Genomic DNA, 22,857 nt, shown 5'->3' with positions numbered 1-22,857 from the left:
CTAGCATACTGTTAATTCACATAATTTTATTTATTTACATCTAATTATAAAACAAAAAAGAACCCACAAATCTTAGCAACTTTTAAGAACCACACCAAGATTATGAATAAGGCTAAGCAACGTCACGATTGTTAAGGGTGTTTATTTATAAGCATTTGTTTATTAGATGCACATTACCTTGTTATTTGTCACAATTAAGAAATTTCGATAATGTCCACAACTCCCAGTTCAATTGCCAAAGATGTCAAATTGTTAGGTCGGACACCACGACCGGAGTTCGAACCTCAACACCTCTACTTATGCGTGTGAATTTATAATGGCTTTGCAATTTCATCAATCTAAAAAATTCATTTAGATAATGTGGCGTATGGAGAATGAAACTGAAAATGCAGGGAAATTTTTCTTTTTTTGTAGTTTCATTTTTCTGCTACAAGATAGCATTTTCACCACAACTGTATTGTGGACACTCTGCTTTACCTCTCTTGACTGTCAAATATGACAAATTAATTAAAAATACTTCCACCATATCTCAACAATTACAATATATAAATCCATCATCCTCTCAAAAAAAAAAAAAAAAAGACATAAATCCTTCAAGTGTTAACCGTATACACTTTGATTCCCTACTAATCAGAAACACAAATCCATGCATAACTGACACATAATACAAACATAACTGCCCAATAACTTCCATCGTAAAAAGTGTAAAAAGTCTTACACAATCTATTTTAAAGACCAAGAACAATTGGCATCAATTATCTATCACAAGATAATCATTATGAAGAGAAGAGTCTTCCCAAATAACTTCAGCTTCTCCTGACGCTCTTTTGAACCGAATTAGTCCTCTCACCAGCTCCGGTGTGAAGCTTTCAACAGGCTTCAGAGTCATCTTTTCTAGCATGGGAGAATATAGAAGTAGAAATTTGATAAAATCTAATTCCAAATTGGTACCAAAGATGCCATCAATCGCCACATGTCGCACTTGAATGGGCATGGCTGGTGCCGAAAATATATCTTCCCAACAATAGGCGGCAGGTGTGAAAGGGGAAGCACGCGCCTCATTCCATGACTACATGCAATTGTTACAAGTCCATGGATCAAAGAGGGAAAGATAGTATGCATAAGAGGGACATAGAGCATATTAAAACTCTAAAGGTAACATTGTGTTGATTGATAAAAAGATGAAAAATGAGGTATACTTGTCTCTTATTTTATAGGAATCTACTGCACTAACAATGTAACTAACTCCATTTAAAATGCAACTGATTCATGACTTTTGTTAGCAATACCGCACTCACAACTATAAGTCTTAGAAACTAACTTCCAAAGCTAAATGATGGACAGATACATGAAGCAAAAAAGGTTTGCAAATTCTAGAGCTTAATAACTACATAAAAACAAAAACACGACGTGCAAGTGCAACCAAAAGCAGCAGCCAGAAAGAAAAGCAAAACCAAGCTAAACTAAATGAGTACTCACAAATATTTCTAATTTTCGAAGATTAGGTGAGCTTCTGAGCAAGCAAAGAGCAGCCGAAATTTCCTTTAGGTTGTCGAAGTTTATGCATAAGGAAAGATAGCTTAGATAAATACAAGGTGTAGGAAGCTTTACTGGCAAAACACCTGCAGCCAAATACTGAAGCACACCAGAAAAATGACTCTAAATCAGAATACAAGGTTTTTAATGCATAAAGATCAGGAGTTGAATACAAAATGATTGTGATTCATATTAAATAGTAATAGGCAAGTCACTACAAAAGTCAAATTCAATATTCAGATGTTTGAGCACTATACCTTTAAAAAATTGCTTTCAATCACTAGGCTTTGTATGTGAGGTAGATGATCGAAAATCTTTAGCATATTGCTGCTTTCACGCGATCCACCTTGATTGCTGCTTTGTAAGTTAAAATCCCACCATAAATCAATGACTACCACAGCTAATTGAAAAGTGTTGTCGAAGTTAATACCCTCATATTCGCCATCAATTTCCAAAAACTTGAGATTTGGTGCACGAATATTAATTTGGGTGAAACCATCAACTTCTATCAATTTCAATTTTTCAAGCAGAGGGCAGCCAGAGATCAAGTTTTCAAAAGCATCTTGAGCCACTGTTACTAGATTCAGATCAAGACTCTTCAACCTCTTAAAGCCTTCAAACGTCGTTGGAGGTTTAAGACAACACCAATGTAATTTCAAATGATGTAAACTTTGACAAGAGAATAAGCACCAAGGTATCTTGTAGTATCCCGCTATCCAAAATTTCAGCACAAGCTCTTTAATAGAGCTTCTAGTTAGATGAAGAATCCACCGATCAATATCACTCAGAAAACTCTCACCAATGAGATGTTCATCATAGAACTTGAACATGTTGATTGGCCCAGAATGAAGTAAAAGTACATGATCAACAATTTTCAATAACTTCCTCTCAATAACTAACTGGTCATCAATGGCTGCAACACAATTTCTATCAAACACAAGATTTGGAAGTGTGTTCCATTTGTTCCTCCATTTTCTAGATAAAACACTTGTTCTCACTGCATCCCTAATTTGCAAGTAAGTCAGAATCTGATCTATTACATGACCTGGTAAGCAACTTATTCTATCCGGATCCGGTTGCTCATCAATAACCTTTTGGGGAGTAGAATTTTTTTGTTTTTTTCCCTGTAGATAGATATATTCATATTCAAACAAAGGTACATACGCAAATCAGATAACAAACTCGGTTAGTGTATATAGGTATCTATGTATGCATACAAGAATCATAGCTAGGTCAAATAAGAGAGAACCTTGAAACTCAAACTAATGTAAGCAATACAAGAATGTTATACTACAGTGTCATACACATATATATGGCATGTTTGGATTGACTTATTTGAGCTTATATACTGGCAAAAGTTTTGTTAGACTATTTAAGAGAACTTATGAAAACAGTTTATGCCAATTTTCATTAACTTTTTTCAACTTATTTTCATAAGTTCTCCAATATAGCTAATAAAAACAACTTATAGCATATAAAAAAAAACAATTTAAAATTATATCTTTTAAAGAATGGGTCCATACTGAGCTTTGTTCTAACTTCAATTGGGTCGGTTTTCGCCCAATATCGAGTTTAAAATAAATAAATTAATGTTGTGTGATAACAGTATATCAAAATTAAAACATGGAATGCAAATTGAACTCAGAAAGAAATTAGAGAATTACCATGAGAAGTTACCGATTGAGAAGTTCCAGGAAAATTAGACGCAATAATCTTCTAATGTGATTGCTACACCAAACAAAAACATTAATTAGTTTGAAAAAAATAAGAAAGGAATTGAAATGAACGAGAAGTAGGAACCAAAAATCTTCTTACCGAAAAATGGGGTGGGACTCTCTTAAACTCACTGAAGGATTTGTTCAAATTTAGGGTTCACACATGTAACTACGGTCACGAGTCAACACTGGGGTACAACTCTTGAGTCACATACTCAAAATGCATTCTATTATTTATTATTTATTTATTTTATTTAATTATGAAAGTTTTTTTTTTTGAACAATTTAATTATGAACAAAGAGTCAAAGTTTTCAACGTGGATAGAGCTCTCAGAACGGGCCGGCCCATTTAACCCGATTAATTATAGGGTTTGGGTCTTAAATATTGAGTCCGAATTTTAATAGTGTTTTTTAACTCGGCTCAAAGTGTAGGTCCTACATTGATTTCACCCAATAAAAGAATAAGTGCTAGAGAGTGCTCAAAAGAGAGTGTTGCTAGCATTCCTCTTTTAATATTATTGATAGAAAAAGATCCGTTATTTTTACTAAAAATTGTAGTTGAAAAACTCTCGCACATGAGTGGGCATCTCCATACACCTAGCCACATTCGACGGTTGTAGCTTCTCTATGCTAAGAAATTCTTTGTTATAGGAAAGAGAAGAGGAGATAAAGGATCACCTTGCACACGGAATAGGATTTCCTGTTGTAAATGCATCCTGCAGTAACAAATAGAAGCCATCCGATCAAATCAATGATTGAGATTATTTTACTATATGAAACTGTGTTGAAATCTAAGCCATACGATCTCAAATAAACAGATGTTATTTGTTAGAGCGTGGAATTGTGTGAAAACATTACAGCAGGGAAAACTAATCCCCTTGGGCACACCTCTCTTGCAAGGAAAATAACTAGAGGTATTTCCATTGAGAATTGCTGTTCCCACATGTGATAAGGCTGTGCCACACCAGTAAATTACCTAAATGCCCTTCGGCAGTTAACTGCCGAGGAATTTGAAATCCGGCTGCAGTTAACTGCCGAGGACATGTTTCATCAGATGAAACAGCCACCTGCTCCCCCTACACACTATTTTCTTCATCAACTTCATTTTCCATCTCCATTCCAATCCAAAAATCCAATATTTTTTCCATCAATCCTTAATCCAAAATCATTCAAGCATCAAGCATAGGAGGTATCAACACACATTTGACGTAAAAAAACAGGTATTGTGCATTTTATTCGATTGATTTTTTTATTATTTTATGGGTATCTACATGAGTTACGTAGAACCCTGTCATGGGAATCCTCGGCAGTTAACTGCCGAGGAAAACCTCGGTAGTAAGGTGCCGAGGAACTCTTGGTGAAAATTTTTCACAACGAAAAATGGCAGCTACTGCCAGTTTTCAAATTTTTTTTTCTTTTATTTTTTTTTTGTTTTTTTTGTTTTAATTCATCATGGCATTGCTGTTTATACATTAGTTAGTTGTTAATTCATATTTATATGTTGTATAATTATAGTAATGGTAGAGAATGCGAAAGATGTTCCGGGAGAGACAAAACAAAATTTTGTCGAAAATTCCGAAGATGTCAAACCGCCTAATGTTGAAGCGAAAACAAACATAGATGGAGCTTCCGTCCATGTTAAAGCTTCAAAGTATGTTGGCGGCTCCGGTGTACTCCCACTTCAACCCCACGAGGTCGACACGGCTAAGTTTTTTTCAGACGACGTTAAGTCGAAAAATAGAGATGAATTGCTTGAGTGGGTGCGTCGACAAGCAAATAAGGTGGGATTTACAATTGTCACACAAAGATCAAGCTTGATCAATCCAATGTTTCGGCTAGTGTGTGAAAGGAGTGGAAGTCACATAGTTTCGAAAAAAAAAACCGAAGCATGCGAGAACGGGCTCAAGAAAATGCGGTTGCTTATTCATGATTAGTGGATATCAAAGTAAGCAAACAAAGGAATGGGGATTGAACATTCTTAATGGAGTTCACAACCATCCCATGGAGCCGGCTTTAGAAGGACACATTCTTGCCGGTAGATTAAAGGAGGATGACAAGAAGATTGTACGTGACTTGACAAAGAGCAAGATGCTTCCAAGAAATATTTTGATACATTTGAAGAACCAAAGACCACATTGCATGACAAATGTGAAGCAAGTGTACAATGAACGTCAACAAATATGGAAGGCAAATAGGGGTGACAAGAAGCCGTTGCAATATCTAATCTCGAAGTTGGAGGAGCACAACTATACTTATTACTCAAGAACACAACTTGAAAGTAATACTATTGAAGATATTTTTTGGGCTCATCCAACATCCATTAAGTTGTTTAACAATTTTCCAACGGTTTTGGTTATGGACTCCACGTACAAAACCAACATGTATAGGATGCCAATGTTTGAGGTAGTTGGGGTGACTTCAACCGATTTGACATATTCGGTTGGGTTTGGATTTATGACACATGAGAAAGAAGAAAACTTTGTTTGGGTTTTAAAAATGTTGCGTAAACTTTTTTCGTCAAAGATGAATATGCCTAAGGTGATTGTTACCGATAGGGATATGTCTTTGATGAAAGCGGTTGCACATGTTTTTCCGGAAAGTTATGCAATGAATTGTTATTTTCATGTGCAAGCTAATGTTAAACAAAGGTGTGTCTTGGATTGTAAATATCCTTTGGGCTTTAAAAAGGATGGGAAAGAGGTGAGCAATCGCGATGTGGTGAAGAAGATAATGAAGGCATGGAAAGCTATGGTTGAATCGCCCACTCAACAGTTATATGCAAATGCATTAGTGGAGTTCAAAGATTCATGTAGTGATTTCCCAATTTTTGTAGATTATGCCATGACCACCTTGAATGAAGTGAAGGACAAAATTGTGAGGGCATGGACAGACCATGTGTTGCATCTTGGTTGCAGGACCACAAACAGGATCGAATCGGCCCAAGCTTTGTTGAAGAAATACTTGGACAATAGTGTGGGTGATTTGGGTACTTGTTGGGAGAAAATACATGACATGTTGTTGCTTCAGTTCACTGTTATACAAACATCCTTTGGTCACAGTGTTTGCATGTTGGAACATAGATTCAAAGATGTCACTTTGTACTCGGGGTTAGGTGGTCATGTGTCTAGATATGCTTTGGACAACATTGCTTTGGAAGAGACACGTTGTAGGGAAACATTGTGCATGGACAATGACATTTGTGGTTGTGTTCAAAGGACATCTTACGGGCTACCATGTGCATGCGAAATTGCTACTAAGCTCCTTCAAGAGAAGCCAATTTTACTGGATGAGATATACCACCATTGGCTAAGGTTATCTATGGGCGAAGAAAGTAACGAAGTTGCTTTTTGTGTCGAGGTTGAGTTGAAGGCTATTGTAGAACGTCTAAAGAAACTCCCTTTCCAAATGAAGCTTGAGGTCAAAGAGGGTTTGCGGCAGTTAGCATTTCCTGAAACCACCTTGATGTCTCCACCACCACGAAAAGTACCGACCAAGGGAGCAAAGAAAAAAGTCGACATTGCGAGGTCTAAAGGAAAAATTACATCGACTAGTCGGATCCCTTCTTCTTGGGAGGTTGTTGATTCCCAAAATCCGGATAGCCAACCGTCACCATCACCAACAACATCATCGTATAAAAGGAAAAAAGGTGCTCGTCTTGGTAAAACATCAGTTTCCCCACTTCCACCACCTACTCGGTATCCAAAGCCTAAGGCTATCCCGGTTATGAGTCCTATTGATTATATGCCACGCTTCATGCTTCCATTTATTGAAAAAGTGGTGGATGTTATCGGCGACGGACATTGCGGATTCCGGGCTATAGCCGAGTTCATGGGCTTGATGGAAAAAAATCATCTCATGATCCGTACACATCTTATTCAAGAGTTGATGGATCATAGAGATGATTATGTTGAAGTATTTGCGGGTGAGGATCGTTATAACTACATTTTAAACGGATTACATCCTCCCGCAAATACAAAAACTTGTGCACATCTTGTTGATAAGTGGTTGACTTTTCCGGACATGGGACACCTTGTTGCTAATTATTACAAAATGTGTGTGGTGGTGTTGACAAATCTTGAAGTTGGAAACTCGGAATCGTTTTTCCCACTAAGAGGGCCACCACCGCCGGGTAATCAAAAAACTCTCATCTTGTGCCTTGGGGCAATTCCAAATCATTTTGTGCTTATTTCCTTGAAGAATGGTTGTCCACTACCTCCATCATCTACGGAGTGGCACAATCACAAGAAAGAAGATGCGGTGACTTGGGAAGATGAGTATTTGGATCAACATGAGTTGTTCCGAAAGCTCATGGCTATTGAAAGTGGAAACAAACCGTCCAAACCACAAAAGGAGTCAAACAAAGCGGCGCCTATTTTGTTGGACACTCCCGAAAAACCAAAGCAACAATTTGAAGTTATTGCGGAAGATGAGGAAGATTCTATGTCACTTGATCTTCTCCAATCACTTGGTCTTTAATGAGTGATTTTTTTGTCGTTGTTATTTCTTTTTTTTGGTAGAAATTACACCGACGTATTTTTTGGGGTCGAAATTGTAACGCCAATTTTTTGTGGCCAATATATAACTAACATTATGTAATTTATATATATATATATATATATATATATGATAATATGACTTTTATGTGGTGAAAATAATGCAATACTTATTTATAGCTTTTTAATGTTTACACATTTCATTTATTCGTTATTACATTCCATTTAATTTTGTTCTAATATATGATTCTTTTGTTAATTTTTTTTTCAAGTGAGACATGTCTGAGGTTGCACAAATTGAAGGGCGAGTTAGGTACTCCGCGTTTAAAAAGACGGTTAAGGTTATGATAACGCCGACGGACTCTCTTGACAATTTGAAGGCACAACTTAACATTTATTTTGAGCATCTTGGTGAAAATCAATATACACGTCACTTGTTTGGTCAAATGCCATGCATAGACCTAGGAGAAGATAGATATGAATACGCATGGAAAACGGCAAGCTATATGCCTTTGCTTATTCGCGACGACGGCGACGTCGGATTTATGTTTCGGAATATGGTGGAAGATAATATATTATATATGTATGTTCGTTCCATATGCAATTGCGTTGAATGTAAGTAGGGATTTAATTTAATGATGTGTAATGAGTAGTTTAATTATGGACACTTTGTAATGTTTTCATGAATTTCAAACGTTTGTTTAATTTTAACCAAAATGTCGGTTTAATTTAATTATGAACAATTGTAAAAGATATTGTATTTATCTTGATTATGACCGAGTTTCAATCTTGTATGAATTATTTAGCCTTTGGAAATGCTCTGGTTTAATTACAGGTAAAAACTGGCCGAAAAAATGGCTTGGAAATGTCTAGAATTATGCAGAACCCACTGTCTGCATAATCAGTTTTCCTCGGCAGTTAACTGCCGAAGTTTGAAGGAAACCGGCGGCAGTTAACTGCCGAGGAAAACCTCGGTAGTTAACTGCCGAGGAAAATGTTATAAGAACAACACAACATAGGAGTTTCCAAAACTCCATTGTTGCGTTTTTGAGTATCCAAGTTGCGATTTTGAGTCATTTGAAGCCATTACAAGCCAATTTCAATCACAAAAACAAGTAAGTTTTTTTAATCCTATTGCATTGTTGCTTTGTGGTCGAATTGTATGTTAATTTTTGTTAAATTTCGATTATATAGGTTCGATTATATTAATTTGTTGATTTTATGATATTTTAGGATAGTTTAGGTTAGAATGGTTAGAATTGTTAGGATAGTTTAGGTTAGTATAGGTTGAATTGATCGCCATTTTGTTTTGAATGTAGATATGTCTCAGAATAAGAATCAGGGTAACGTTCAGGGTGATGAGAAGAAAAATCTCCTATGACGTGGCATGGAATTGTTTGCGATGGTTCCGAAAAAAAAGAAGGGTTCGAAGGTGCCAGTGTACAATCACTCGAGGTTGAGGAGGAGCGGGAGGACATGCTATTTCGGTCCTCAACCAAAAGAAGGTACCGCAGGGACTGTAGCGGACAAGCCAATTGGTTTGTGTGACGAGGAAGAATGACAGTAATGGCTTTTAATGCCTAATTGTTTTGGATTTTTTTATGTTTTATTTTTGTGTCGCGCACATTTTGTTTGACATTATGGTATTTAGAATAAATTTGAAAACAAAATAAGATAATTATTGTTCCATTCAAAACAAAATATATGTTATCACATTACATTGCATTACACATTAGATTCCAAAATTTTCCTTCCAGCTGCAACAATCATCTTACCACTGAATGTGGCAAATTCAAACTTGCTAAGCAGCAGGACTCCAGTATTCGATCAGCATCTTGAACGCTGGTATTCAAGTGTCAAAAGAATGAGGTGCATTCCTTGACACTTGAATACCATTGTTCAAGATGCTCATCGAATACTGGAGTCCTGCCGTTTAACAAGTTTGAATTGCCCCATCCAGAGTAAGACAATTGTTGCAGTTGGAATGTGCATTCCAACTACAACAATTGTGTTACCTTTGAATGGGATAAATTCAAACCTGCAAAACAACAGGACTCAAGCATTTCACCCGGCATTCCAACGAAATGAGGTTCATTCCTTGACACTTAATACCTTCATCTAAACCAGCCTAACAAGAATTTAATCTTTTCAAAGGAAAAACATGAATGCCGAGCGAAATGCTCGAGTCCTGTTGTTTGGCAGGTTTGAATTGATCTCATTCAAAGGAAGACAATTGTTGTAGTTGGAATGGACCTTACCCTAACTAATGACGATCTTCTGGCGGAATCAAACTTTTGATGATATCTTCAGTTGATCTAACCAACTTCACCCGCATCGATCCACTAGAACATGTTGTGCTCCCAAAACATGGTCGTGACGTTTTCGTCGTTCGTTAATTCCATTCAAGTGAATGATACTCTCCCCTCGTCGAGCGTTGGACGTTTATACCAAACGTGTTCCACCATCCTTGTGTCTTTGGGGTTGACTCCTTGGTTGAATTCAGTCAGTTTATCCTTGAGACCTCTTAACGTTACACCAAGACACCGAACCTTCAACCTCTAAGGTTCTCCGCCGTTGAATTGCGCATGAACGTCGATCCACCCGGCCATTGTTTTAAATCTACACAATAAGAAACTAAAAACAATCAATCAAAAACTCATTCAAACATTTCATCGAACACTTGATGTGCACATTATACATAGACTCTAAAATTCATAAAAATAACCCTAAAATTATAAATCTTATACTCTTACTAAAATAAAAAAATTAATCATATAACATAAACATCATGCAAATATTTTAACAACATTAATCAACTAACATATACCCTAAAAATTAATTATAACATGTAAATCTACTAAAAAATAATAAATGTACTCAAAAACTAAAAAATAATAACATTTATAACAACTAAAATGTAAGTTAATAGCATTATAATTACTTACTTGTGATTTTGTTGAAAAAAGTTGGTTGGATTTGGGTGTGTTTTTTAGAGAGATTTAGTTAGCCTTTGAACAAATTATTTGGAAGATCTCTGGATAATGGATGAGAGGAGATTCTGCCAGATTTTGTAGGGCAGAAGATCCTCAGCAGTTAACTGCAGCCGGATTTTTCAAAATTTCGGCAGTTAACTGTTGGAACAAAATGTGTTTCACAATAAACCTTAATAAGTTTTGATGATAACAAGGTATTAAAAATTGTCAATTGGTTATTGCTAATAATTGTTCAAGTGTACAGGACCAAAGGCAAGTCAATAAATTTCAATAGGTCTTGGAAGAACAATGAAGAGCAAAGGAATTCGAAGCATCTGAAGAAAACTGCGTCTGAAGCTAAAGTGCTTCTGAAGCTGAAGTGCTTCTGAAGCTGAAGTGCTTCTGAAGTGATGACGTCATCAGAAGCAAAAGCTCATCAGAAGCAGATGGTCATCAGAAGCAAGGTTTTCATCAGAAGCGAAATCATCACCAGAAGTTACATTTGATCAGTAAAATTCAAACTGAAGATTCAAAGTAGCTGTTTAACATTTCAACCTTGTCTAAGAAGAACGAAGAATTGAAAGGGAGGCATCAACGGTCATTTGGAGAACACTGAGTACTTGTCCTTCGTTAACAGAGTTGACAAAGTACAAGGGTACAACCACTACCTCCACTACTCTGTTTTTGTCTACGCTACAAGACAAGACAACAGCCATGCCTGCAGAATTGTTCCTTCAAGATGGGAATGAATTTGAAGCTAATTCTTCAAAGGACTACACCCAAATCAGGCAAAGGATTACTGGTGGATGATCAAAGGAACTCAACGACTCTTTAGACGTGCTAATCATCTCAACGTCTCTTTCACGCCTCTATATAAAGGAGTGAAGACTTGAAGATTGAAAATAGACACATACAAGTTAAAAAGCGCCAAAACTCTGTCAATTTGATTCTACAAAGCACATTGAATTTCTGCACTGATTTGATACATCTTAGAAATTCACAAAGTCTAGAGTCTTTATTGTATTGTATTGTGAACACCACTGATTGTATATCAAGTGTTCAAGTCAGACATTTTTCCCTGTATTTTTTGTTTGATCAAAAGACTCTTGCCTGCGTGCTTGAGCATTAGAAGACTCTTGCTTAGTGCTTGAGCATTGGAAGACTCTTGCCTGTGTGCTTGAGCATTTTGAGAAGTCTCATACTTAGAGAGTATTGAGCATTTGTAATCTTTGTGATTATAGTGAAATCTCCTTGGAAGTGCAAGGGGGACTGGACTACTTCCGATTTGTGGAAGGAACCAGGATAACTGCTTGTGTCTTATTCTTCTTTTCTCTGCTTTGATCTTTTCCGCTGCATTTCTGATTCTGGTCATTACATCAGAAGCATTCCCAAACTGCTTCTGAAGTATTATCAGAAGAAGTAATTTTTTGAGAGAAAAAGAAAACATAATTCAACCCCCCCTTCTTGTGTTTTTCTCACCTTCAATTGGTATCAGAGCTTGCTCTGTTATCATAGCACTTAACCGTGTGACAGATCAAGATCCAAGAAAAACATGTCTGATGGAGAGGAATCAACTACTTCTATAAAATACAATAGTGTCAAACATGACTATGATACTGCTGAAAGGAAATCATATTCTGGAAAAGCTCCAAAGTTCAATGGAGATCCAGAAGAGTTTTCATGGTGGAAAACCAATATGTACAGCTATATCATGGGATTGGATGAAGAACTATGGGATATTCTTGAAGATGGAGTTGATGATTTGGATTTGGATGAAGAAGGAGCTGCTATTGACAGAAAAATACACACTCTTGCTCAGAAGAAGCTTTATAAAAAGCATCACAAGATCAGAGGGATTATTGTTGCTTCTATTCCTCGTACTGAATACATGAAGATGAGTGATAAATCCACTGCTAAGGCAATGTTTGCATCACTCTGTGCCAACTACGAAGGAAGCAAGAAGGTTAGAGAAGCAAAGGCCCTAATGCTAGTTCATCAGTATGAGCTGTTCAAGATGAAGGATGATGAGAGTATAGAGGAGATGTACTCAAGATTTCAAACTTTAGTATCTGGACTGCAAATACTGAAGAATAGCTATGTTACTTCTGATCATGTTAGCAAAATTCTGAGAAGCTTGCCTTCTAGATGGAGACCCAAAGTAACTGCCATTGAGGAAGCTAAGGATCTAAACACTTTAAGTGTTGAAGATCTTGTCAGTTCCCTCAAGGTACATGAAATGAGTCTGAATGAGCATGAGTCCTCTAAAAGGAGTAAATCTATTGCTCTACCATCTAAAGGAAAGTCTTCAAAATCTTCCAAAGCTTACAAGGCCAGTGAATCTGAAGAAGAATCACCTGATGGAGATTCTGATGAAGATCATTCTGTGAAGATGGCTATGTTGTCCAACAAGCTTGAGTATCTGGCAAGGAAGCAGAAGAAGTTTTTGAGCAAGAGGGGTGGCTATAAGAACTCCAAGAAAGAAGATCAGAAGGGGTGCTTCAACTGTAAGAAGCCTGGTCATTTCATTGCTGATTGCCCTGATCTTCAGAAGGAGAAGTCTAAAAGCAGACCCAAGAAACCAAGCTTCAGCTCTAGCAAATTCAGAAAGCAAATCAAAAAGAGTTTGATGGCGACCTGGGAAGATCTGGACAGTGAATCTGGTTCTGATAAAGAAGAAGCAGATGATGATGCAAAAGCAGCCATGGGGTTAGTGGCAACAATATCATCAGAAGCAGTATCAGAAGCTGAATCAGATTCAGAAGATGAAAATGAGGTATATTCCAAGATCCCCAGACAAGAACTTGTTGATTCTTTAAAAGAACTCTTATCACTATTTGAACATAGAACCAATGAGTTGTCTGATTTAAAAGAAAAATATGTTGATTTAATGAAACAACAAAAAACAACTCTATTGGAACTGAAAGCTTCTGAAGAAGAACTCAAAGGGTCTAACTTCATATCAACAACATATGAAGACAGACTCAAGATTCTTTGTCAGAAGCTACAAGAAAAGTGTGATAAAGGTTCAGGCAATAAACATAAAATTGCCTTGGATGATTTTATTATGGCTGGCATAGACAGAAGCAAAGTAGCTTCTATGATCTACAGCACATACAAAAACAATGGCAAAGGGATTGGATATTCTGAGGAGAAATCCAAAGAGTACAGTCTCAAGAGCTACTGTGATTGTATTAAGGATGGATTGAAATCCACCTTTGTGCCTGAAGGTACTGATGCTGTAACTATTGTTCAATCAGAACCTGAAGCTTCTGGTTCTAAGGCTAAGATTACATCAAAGCCAGAAAACCTCAAGTCTAAGGTTATGACAAAATCTGATCCTAAGACTTCAAAGATTAAAATTCTGAAAAGATCAGAACCTGTTCCTCAGAGTCTGATTAAACCAGAATCTAAAATTCTAAAGCCAAAGGATCAGAAGAACAAAGCAGTTACTGCTTCTGAGAAAACAATACCCAAAGGTGTTAAACCTAAAGTATTGAATGATCAGAAGATATTCAGCACTCACCCCAAGGTACAAGGGAGGAAAAGTAAAACCTCCAGAACTAACCCAAAAGGACCCATGAAGATATGGGTACCTAAATCTGAATTGATTAAAACTGCAGGGGTGCCTAAGGGCAAGAGATAAACAAAGGTCATTGTTATCGCGATTTTCGGGTGTCAAGTCATTAATTAGGCTTGAACCTTTCAATCTTTGATATTCTCTATTTTTTCTTGGGAAGGGCAAAATTGAGAAAAAACCCTTTAGAGTCTAAGTTCGGGGGTCGTTTTCGCTACGGGAAGGTGTTAGGCACCCGGAACGATTATGGTATTCCATAAGAACCGTTCTCCTAAGTTTATTCTTACGCTTTATTTTTATTGCCTACTTATTGAAAAAAGAAGTTTTATTTGAGTGAAGAATGGGGGAAAGAAGATGATTGAGATTTTATTTTACTTGGCTTGGAGGAGTTTTAACTCATTGCCTACGTACCCTTTTAAGGGATCAAAACCAAACGTAGTTCATTCTCGAAAATTGTTTTTTCGTTTTTATTGGTTGATTTTAAGTTTGAAAAGAGAAAGAGGAATTTTGAAGAATGGAGATGAGAGGCCTCAAGGGCATGAGATTTGGAAAATGTGAGGTGGAATTAGCTATTTTTGCAAAATAAAGTCTGAGTATGATTAAAATTCATTAAGATTTTTACTTAAGAAAATAAAAGGAAAATGAGGAGTTTTGACTCCTATTTTGGAAAAAAAGGTTTTCAAGTGAGGTTATTCACATTTTTTTTGGGAAAATGATTTTTGTCTAAGCGTTGTAAAACCTAAGCATACATCTAAACATACATTCCCTAATCATGCATCTAGAATATCCATGTGGGGTGTGTGCATGTGTCGGTGCTTGTGTCGGTGTACATCACTTATAGTGTCCATAGTCCTTTACATCGAGTCCCAAATACATGCTATGGTCTTGCAAGAATTTAAAAGATGAATTTAAACTAGCCTAAAACATTACATAACCATCTTAACATAGAAATTAAGAAGAAAAGAAAAAAAGAGATAATGCCTAAACTATGAGAAATTGAGATGAAAGAGGTGAGATGCTCATGGGATGAATGAAACATGAAATGAAATGGTTAGTGATATAAGGCATAAAAATGGTAAAAAAAGGTAAACAAAATTGAATAGGATAGCAAAAAAGAAAAGAGCAATGAAATGAAATAAAATGGCAAAATATACCTAGAATTGGTTATAACACTTAGACATGCACATGGCCTATAATTCTCTCATCATAGCAATGTTAAAGAGGTTTGATTTTGAGCTATAATGTGAGGATAATAAGGACACATACAAGCCAAGCATTATAACACAATTATAGGAATATTTTACACTTTATTTCTTGACAAAAAAGCACATATATTTTTATCAATTTTAACATGAAAAAGAAAAAGAAACAATCAAAAAGAAAAAGAAAAAAAAAATACATCAAGAAACATATAGGAATTTTTAGGAACTTTTCTAAACACAAAAATGTCAAAAAGGTGTAAAAAAAGTATTTAAAAATAAAAAAGAAAAAACAGTTAAAAAAAGAAATAAAAAAAAAAAAAAAATTTGGCTCAGCAGGGTTTAATCTGGACCATTGGATGAATCCAGAAGTCCAGATTTGAACCTCAAGATCTCATCACAGCCATAAGATCTAAGATCCAACGGTTTAAAAAAGAAAAGGAAAAAGGAAGGATGCACTGGAAGCACAGTGACCGTCAGATCAACGATCTGACGGTTCAACAGCAGGCACGCAGTACTCCCACGCAAAGAAACAAGCACTCAACCACATACGGGATGCATCATTGGCCGTTAGATCTAGGATCTAACGGCCTAGCTTTAACCGTACATGATAACACCATGGAAAACACACATGGAATTAAAATAAAAAAAAAGAGGCTATATAAAGCACTTCACAAAAAAAACACACACAACACAAAAACCTTCTCTCTCTAAGTCACACTTAGAGAGAGAAGCTCTCTTCTCTTTCCTTTGATGCTGGCCGGAGAAGAAGGAGGAAGAAGCTCCGGCGCGGCGGCCGGCCGGTTTCCGGCGGCGGCGCCACCGCGCCGGAAAACTCAAACTACATTTTTTTTATATTTTTTTTGTGGATCTAGTTCTTCTCCTTCTTCTTCATCCGAATCTACACTCAAATTTTTGAAAACAGTTCACATAAGCCCTAGATCTAGAAAAAACCTCACCAACACAAACTTTTTACAAACATCACTTCATCTTCAAACATGAACACGAAACGAAAGAGATCGAGGAAAAGAGAAAGTAAGGAAGCGTTACCTCAGTGTTTTGATCTAAGAACAATAACTTGTTGACGGAATTTTTTTTGCTGCTTGGCTCGTGAATCCGGTTCCGTTCTTTGCACCACCGCGGCTCCGTTTCTTGCGCCGTCGCGGTTCCGCTTCTTGCACTGTTGCGGTTCCGTTTCTTGCACTGTTGCGGTCCGTTTCTGCTTTTTCACCTCCTTGATTTTTCTTTCCCTCTTCTTTTTCCTCAAAAGAGTCTCTGCGATCGTGCTTGAGTTTGCCGCTTTCAGTGGTGAATTCGCACTCGAATTGCAGAGCAACGATTCAATGATGATGATTCCGTGATGAATCTCTGAGAATCGAAGCCATTTCAATGGATTTTGGTTCTGGAAATTTCTAGGGTTTTTGGTTTGTTCTTGGTGATTTTTCTGTTTTGATCTAACAGAAAAGAGAGAGAAAATTGAAATATGTTTTTGGTGATGTGTCAATTATTGTTTTTTTGGATCTGTGCAGATTAATGCTATTTATAGGCTGCCATGTGTATTCCTGGACCAATGGGGGAATGCCACCTGTTTTGGACTTAGGGACTTTCCTGCAAAAATAAGAAAATTGGAGGACTGGACTGCAATTAAAAAAAGGACTTAAAAAATGCAATTTTAAAAGTTTTGGACTAAAAAAAATGCAATTAAAATAAAATCGGACTAAAATTGGTAATTTGAAAAAAACGTAAAGTGAAACCAAAAATAAAATCGACAAAAGGACTAAAATGAATCAGTTACAAAAATGAGGTATTTTAAAATACCTCCCTACTGAAATTTTGACAGGAAAAGACCAAAATGCCCCTAGGGACTAAACTGACCCAAACTGACTCAAATGCAATTTTTGAAATGATTTTTAAACAAAGAATCAACAATGATTTGTACAGACAAGTTGAAAAGACTCAGAGGCAAACACAGGGACTAAAATGGGTTTCACTGCAGGAAATGACCAAAATACCCTTTTTGTATGATTTTTGAAATAAAATGCGATGAAAGTAATGCAATGATTCAGAAAGTTTTTCAAATGACTTGTAATGCAAGAAAAGACACTTTGAATAGTTTTATGCAAGAAAATCGAGCTTGAACGTACTCTGAGACAGAGATAGTAAAATATGCAGATGAAAAGAGAGTAAAGATTTAGAGTAAAACAACAGCGAATTGACAAATATCAGTGTTAAAAAAAGAAATTTGAATGAGTATTTTTAGGTCCAAAATCAGGGTATAACAGTCATGGTACCTAGACAGCGGGTGTTCAAGGCATATGACAGGAGAGAAAGCTTTGTTCCTTACCCTTACCATGAAAGATGGAGGAGAAGTGAAGTTTGGTGGCAACCAAACTGGAAAAATCATTGGTACAGGTACTATAGGTAATTCCTCCATCTCAATAAATAATGTGTGGCTTGTAGATGGTCTGAAGCATAACCTATTGAGCATTAGTCAATTTTGTGACAATGGGTATGATGTCATGTTCAGTAAGACCAACTGCACACTAGTCAACAAGGATGACAAATCCATTACATTTAAGGGAAAGAGAGTTGAGAATGTCTATAAGATTAATTTCTCTGATTTGGCTGATCAGAAGGTGGTTTGCCTTCTGTCAATGAATGATAAAAAATGGGTATGGAATAGAAGGTTGGGACATGCTAATTGGAGATTAATTTCTAAAATTAGCAAGTTACAACTTGTCAAAGGATTGCCTACCATTGATTATCATTCAGATGCACTTTGTGGTGCATGTCAGAAAGGGAAAATTGTGAAAAGTACTTTCAAATCCAAAGACATTGTATCAACCTCCAGACCCTTAGAATTACTCCATATTGATCTTTTTGGACCAGTTAACACTGCATCCTTATATGGAAGTAAATATGGATTAGTCATTGTTGATGATTACAGCAGATGGACTTGGGTAAAATTCATGTAAAGATTATGCATGTGAAGTGTTTTGCATCCCATTTTTGCCTGGATCGCCCTTTCGGGTTTTCGATCCACCGGGGAAATAAATTCTTTTCATTGCCCCATTTTTGCCTGAACTGCCCTTTCGGGTTGTCAATCCAGCGGGGTGCTCATTTTTGCCTAAGCCGCCCTTTCGGGTTTTCAACTTAGCGAGCCTATTCATTTTCATGCATTTTCATTCTGTTTTTTTTTCATTCTTGCCATTGACCACAAACTATCCTGGAGGAGAACCTGCTTGTAACATATATTGAAATAGACACCAATCATACCCTCGCTCATGCATGTTCGTTTGAATGTACCCTGTTGCTCAGGTTTGCTTTCAAAAACTTTTTCAATTTTCAAGATGTTTGTTTCGAGCATTTGTCATTATTAAAAATAGAAGGAAAATGTTTTTGTACATAACTTTGAAAGTAAAAAGAAAATAGAGTTTCAAACAAAAGCACAGGCTCAAATTGATGTATAAGAGTGGTGGTCAGCCGAAGGCGTGACTCCACGGATTTACAAAGCTTGGAAAATGGTAATTTTTATCGGTTGGTGGTACATTGAACACATCAATCATTACATTTCCTAGAAACTTTGAATTCACAAGCATAGGAGCTTTTGATGAAGATGGTCATGAACAGCTGCAGATGTCCCAAGGGAACGGTGGTTGGCCAGATATAGTTACTTGCCTCTTGTTTCAATCTCATTTTTGCATGAACCGCCCTTCCGGGTTTTCAGCTCATCGAGACGCTCATTCTTGCCTGAGTTGCGTACAATCTCAGCGAGCTCTTTCATATATATTTTTTTGTCCCTTATTTTTGCCTGGACCGCCCTTTCGGGTTTTCGATCCATCGGGAAGCGATTTTTTGCCTAGGCCGCCCTTTCGGGTTTTCGACCTACCACGCTGTTCTTTTCATATATCTAGGCAAAGTATTTCTTGACTATATCAGCATTCACAGGATTTGGAAGTTCTACACCATCCATGTGTGTAAGAATTAAAGCACCACCGGAGAAAGCCTTCTTGACAACATATGGACCTTCATAGTTAGGCGTCCACTTGCCCCTTGGGTCGGGTTGCTGGCTTATCCTCCTTTTCAATACAAGTTCCCCTACCTTGAATTCTCAAGGATGGACTTTCTTGTCAAAGGCAGTCTTCATTCTTGCTTGATATGACTGTCCACAAGCCATGGCATCCATACGTTTTTCCTCAACCAAATTCAACTGATCGTACCGGCTTTGACACCATTCAGCCTCAGATAACTTTGCTTCCATGATTACACGGAGAGATGGGATCTCCACTTCCAAAGGAAGAACTGCTTCCATGCCATATACAAGAGAGAAAGGGGTTGCCCCGGTTGAACTACGCACGGTAGTACGGTAGCCATGTAGAGCATAGGGTAACATCTCATGCCAGTCCTTGTAAGTGGTTACCATTCTCTGAACAATCCTCTTGATATTCTTGTTGGCGGCCTCAACAACACCATTCATCTGAGGTCTATAGGGAGAAGAGTTATGATGCTCAATTTTGAATTCTTCACAAAGAGCTTGCACCACATTGTTGTTCAGGTTAGTACCATTGTCGGTAATAATCTTGCTGGGAACACCATATCGACAGATGATATTGTTCTTGATGAACTTAGCTACCACTTGCTTGGTATAAGATGCTGCTTCAACCCACTTGGTGAAGTAGTCAATTGCCACTAAGATGAAACGATGACCATTTGAAGCCTTCGGTTCAATTCTTCCAATCATGTCGATGCCCCACATTGAGAACGACCATGGGGATGAAATAACATTGAGAGCGTGCGGAGGCACATGAATCTTATCAGCATAGATTTGACATTTGTGGCACTTTCTGGCGTGCTGGTAGCAATCATGCTCCATGGTCATCCAGTAGTAACCTACTCGTAACAACTTCCTTGACATAGTATGCCCTGTAGCATGGGTCCCGAAGGTACCGTCATGTACATCACGTATTAACTGCTCCGCTTCGTGTTCATCAACACATCTTAACAATACCATGTCATAGTTTCTCTTGTACAGAATATCTCCATCTAATAGGAATCTACTGGCCAATCTTCTCAGGGTCTTCTTGTCTTTGTTGGAAGCACCCGGCGGATACTCACGGCTTAGCAAGAACTGTTTGATGTCGTGGTACCACGGTTCATTGTCAACCACATTTTCACCAGCCTGATCGATCACATCCCCAATAGCGAACACATGCGAAGGCCTTTCAAGGCGTTGCACTTTGATTATTGGCACATCATTCCAATGATTTACTCGAAACATGGAAGATAGAGTAGCAAGAGCATCAGCCATTTGGTTCTCATCACGAGGGATATGGTGCAGCTCAACCTTTGTAAAATATGTCAGCAAACGCCTTGCATAATCACGATAAGGAATCAACTTGGCATGGTGAGTCTCCCATTCACCCTTTATTTGGTTGATGACGAGCGCAGAATCTCCATAGATGTCGAGGTGTTTGATTCTCATGTCAATTGCTTCCTCGATCCCAAAGATACATGCTTCATACTCGGCCATATTGTTTGTACATTTGAACAGAATCCGGGCGGTAAAAGGAATGTGATGCCCCTGCGGGGATACAATGACTGACCCGATTCCTTTACCATAAGCATTGACAGCACCATCAAAGACTAAACCCCACTTGCTATTGGGATCTGGACCTTCACCAATCAACGGTTCTTCGCAGTCTTTTGATTTCAAATACATGATCTCTTCATCGGGGAAATCGAACTCAATTGGTTGATAATCATCAAGAGGTTGGTAGGCAAGATGATCGGCAAGGATGATACCTTTGATTGCCTTTTGAGTTTTGAACACAATATCATATTCAGACAAGAGCATCTGCCAGCGTGCAATCTTCCCAGTAACAGCAGCTTTCTCAAAGATATACTTTATCGGATCCATTCTGGATATCAACCAAGTTGTATGATTCACCAAATAATGACGCATGCGTTTAGCGGCCCAGGCCAGAGCACAACAAGTCTTCTCAAGCATTGTATACCGAGTTTCACAATCGGTGAACTTCTTGCTTAGATAGTAGATAGCATGTTCTTTCTTTCCAGTCTCATCTTGTTGACCAAGTACGCATCCCATGGATTCATCAAATACTGCCAAATACATAATCAAAGGCCTTCCTTCCACGGGTGGGACAAGGATAGGTGGTTCCAGCAGGTAATTCTTGATGCTATCAAAAGCTTCTTGGCATTCATCGTTCCATACAATAGGCTGATTCTTTCTGAGTAGCTTGAAGATTGGCCCGCAGGTTGCGGTCATGTGAGATATGAATCGGGAGATGTAATTCAATCGTCCGAGGAAACCTCTGACTTGTTTCTCGGTCCTTGGAGCTGGCATTTCTTGGATGGTCCGGACTTTATCAGGATCGACTTCAATGCCCTTCTGGCTGACAATGAAGCCTAGTAACTTTCCGGATCTGACGCCGAACGTACATTTGTTAGGGTTCAATCGAAGCTTGTACTTTCTCAACCTTTTGAACATCTTTGTCAAGTATTCAACATGTTGCTCCTCATCTGTTGACTTTACAATCATGTCGTCCACATATACCTCGACTTCTTTGTGAATCATGTCATGAAACAGAGTAGTCATCCCTCTTTGGTAGGTAGCACCAGCATTTATTAGGCCGAACGGCATCACTTTGTAGCAGAAAGTACCCCATGGAGTGATAAAAGACGTTTTTTCTCTATCTTCAGGGGACATTTTGATCTGATTGTAACCGAAGAAACCATCCATGAAGGAGAACACCTTGGACTGAGCAGTATTGTCAACAAGCACATCAATATGAGGTAATGGGAAGTTGTCTTTTGGACTGGCCTTGTTCAGGTCTCTGAAGTCAACACACATCCGGACTTTACCATCCTTCTTTGGCACAGGTACAATATTGGCAACCCATTCAGGATACTCAACCGTCATGAGGAAACCCGCATCAATCTGCTTTTGAACCTCACTCTTAATCTTGAGAGCCATATCTGGATGAGTCCTTCTCAATTTCTGCCTGACGGGGGGACATTCAGGCTCTGTGGGGATCCGATGCTCCACAATCTTAGGATCTAGACCTGGCATATCTTCATACGACCATGCAAAAATATCCGGGTATTCTCGGAGGAGCTGGATGATCTTCTTTTTAACCCCTTCCTCTAGAGCAGCACCGATCTTGATTTCTCGCTTGTTCTCCTCGGTACCTATGTTGATGAGCTCAATCTCTTCCTGGTGAGGCTGAATGGCTTTCTTTTCTTGCTCAAGTAGTCGAGTGATCTCATACGGTATGTCATCACCTTCCTCATCTTCGGCTTCATACACCGGGAATTCAAAATTCGGAGGGAATGTAGGGTTACTGTGCC

The 22,857-nt window shown here is 37.8% G+C and overlaps 1 protein-coding gene across 1 annotated transcript; it reads right to left on the bottom strand.

Annotated features, from left to right (window-relative positions):
- Positions 1 to 482: 482 nt before the first annotated feature.
- LOC25486686 (F-box/FBD/LRR-repeat protein At1g13570) lies at positions 483 to 3,473 on the bottom strand. The gene is made up of 5 exons (XM_024775936.1): positions 3,352 to 3,473; positions 3,201 to 3,264; positions 1,794 to 2,660; positions 1,480 to 1,635; positions 483 to 1,069 (listed from the first exon to the last, which is right to left on the bottom strand). Exons 2-5 carry the CDS (start codon positions 3,201 to 3,203, stop codon positions 752 to 754), a joined length of 1,344 nt encoding a protein of 447 aa, XP_024631704.1. The 5' UTR covers positions 3,204 to 3,264; positions 3,352 to 3,473; the 3' UTR covers positions 483 to 751.
- Between the last annotated feature and the right edge of the window lie 19,384 nt (positions 3,474 to 22,857).

The sequence above is a fragment of the Medicago truncatula genome, chromosome 2, assembly GCF_003473485.1.
Source record: "Medicago truncatula cultivar Jemalong A17 chromosome 2, MtrunA17r5.0-ANR, whole genome shotgun sequence".
Taxonomy (NCBI): Eukaryota; Viridiplantae; Streptophyta; class Magnoliopsida; order Fabales; family Fabaceae; genus Medicago; species Medicago truncatula.
The sequence above is the reverse complement of the archived record's forward strand: the minus strand, read 5'-3'. Positions and strand labels throughout refer to the sequence as shown.

Coding starts and splice junctions, on each gene's coding strand:
- LOC25486686 (XM_024775936.1), bottom strand. Junction 1,636..1,793: donor TTGAAAGCAATTTTTTAAAG/GTATAGTGCTCA, acceptor GGTGTGCTTCAG/TATTTGGCTGCAGGTGTTTT. Junction 1,070..1,479: donor TTCGAAAATTAGAAATATTT/GTGAGTACTCAT, acceptor AATTGCATGTAG/TCATGGAATGAGGCGCGTGC.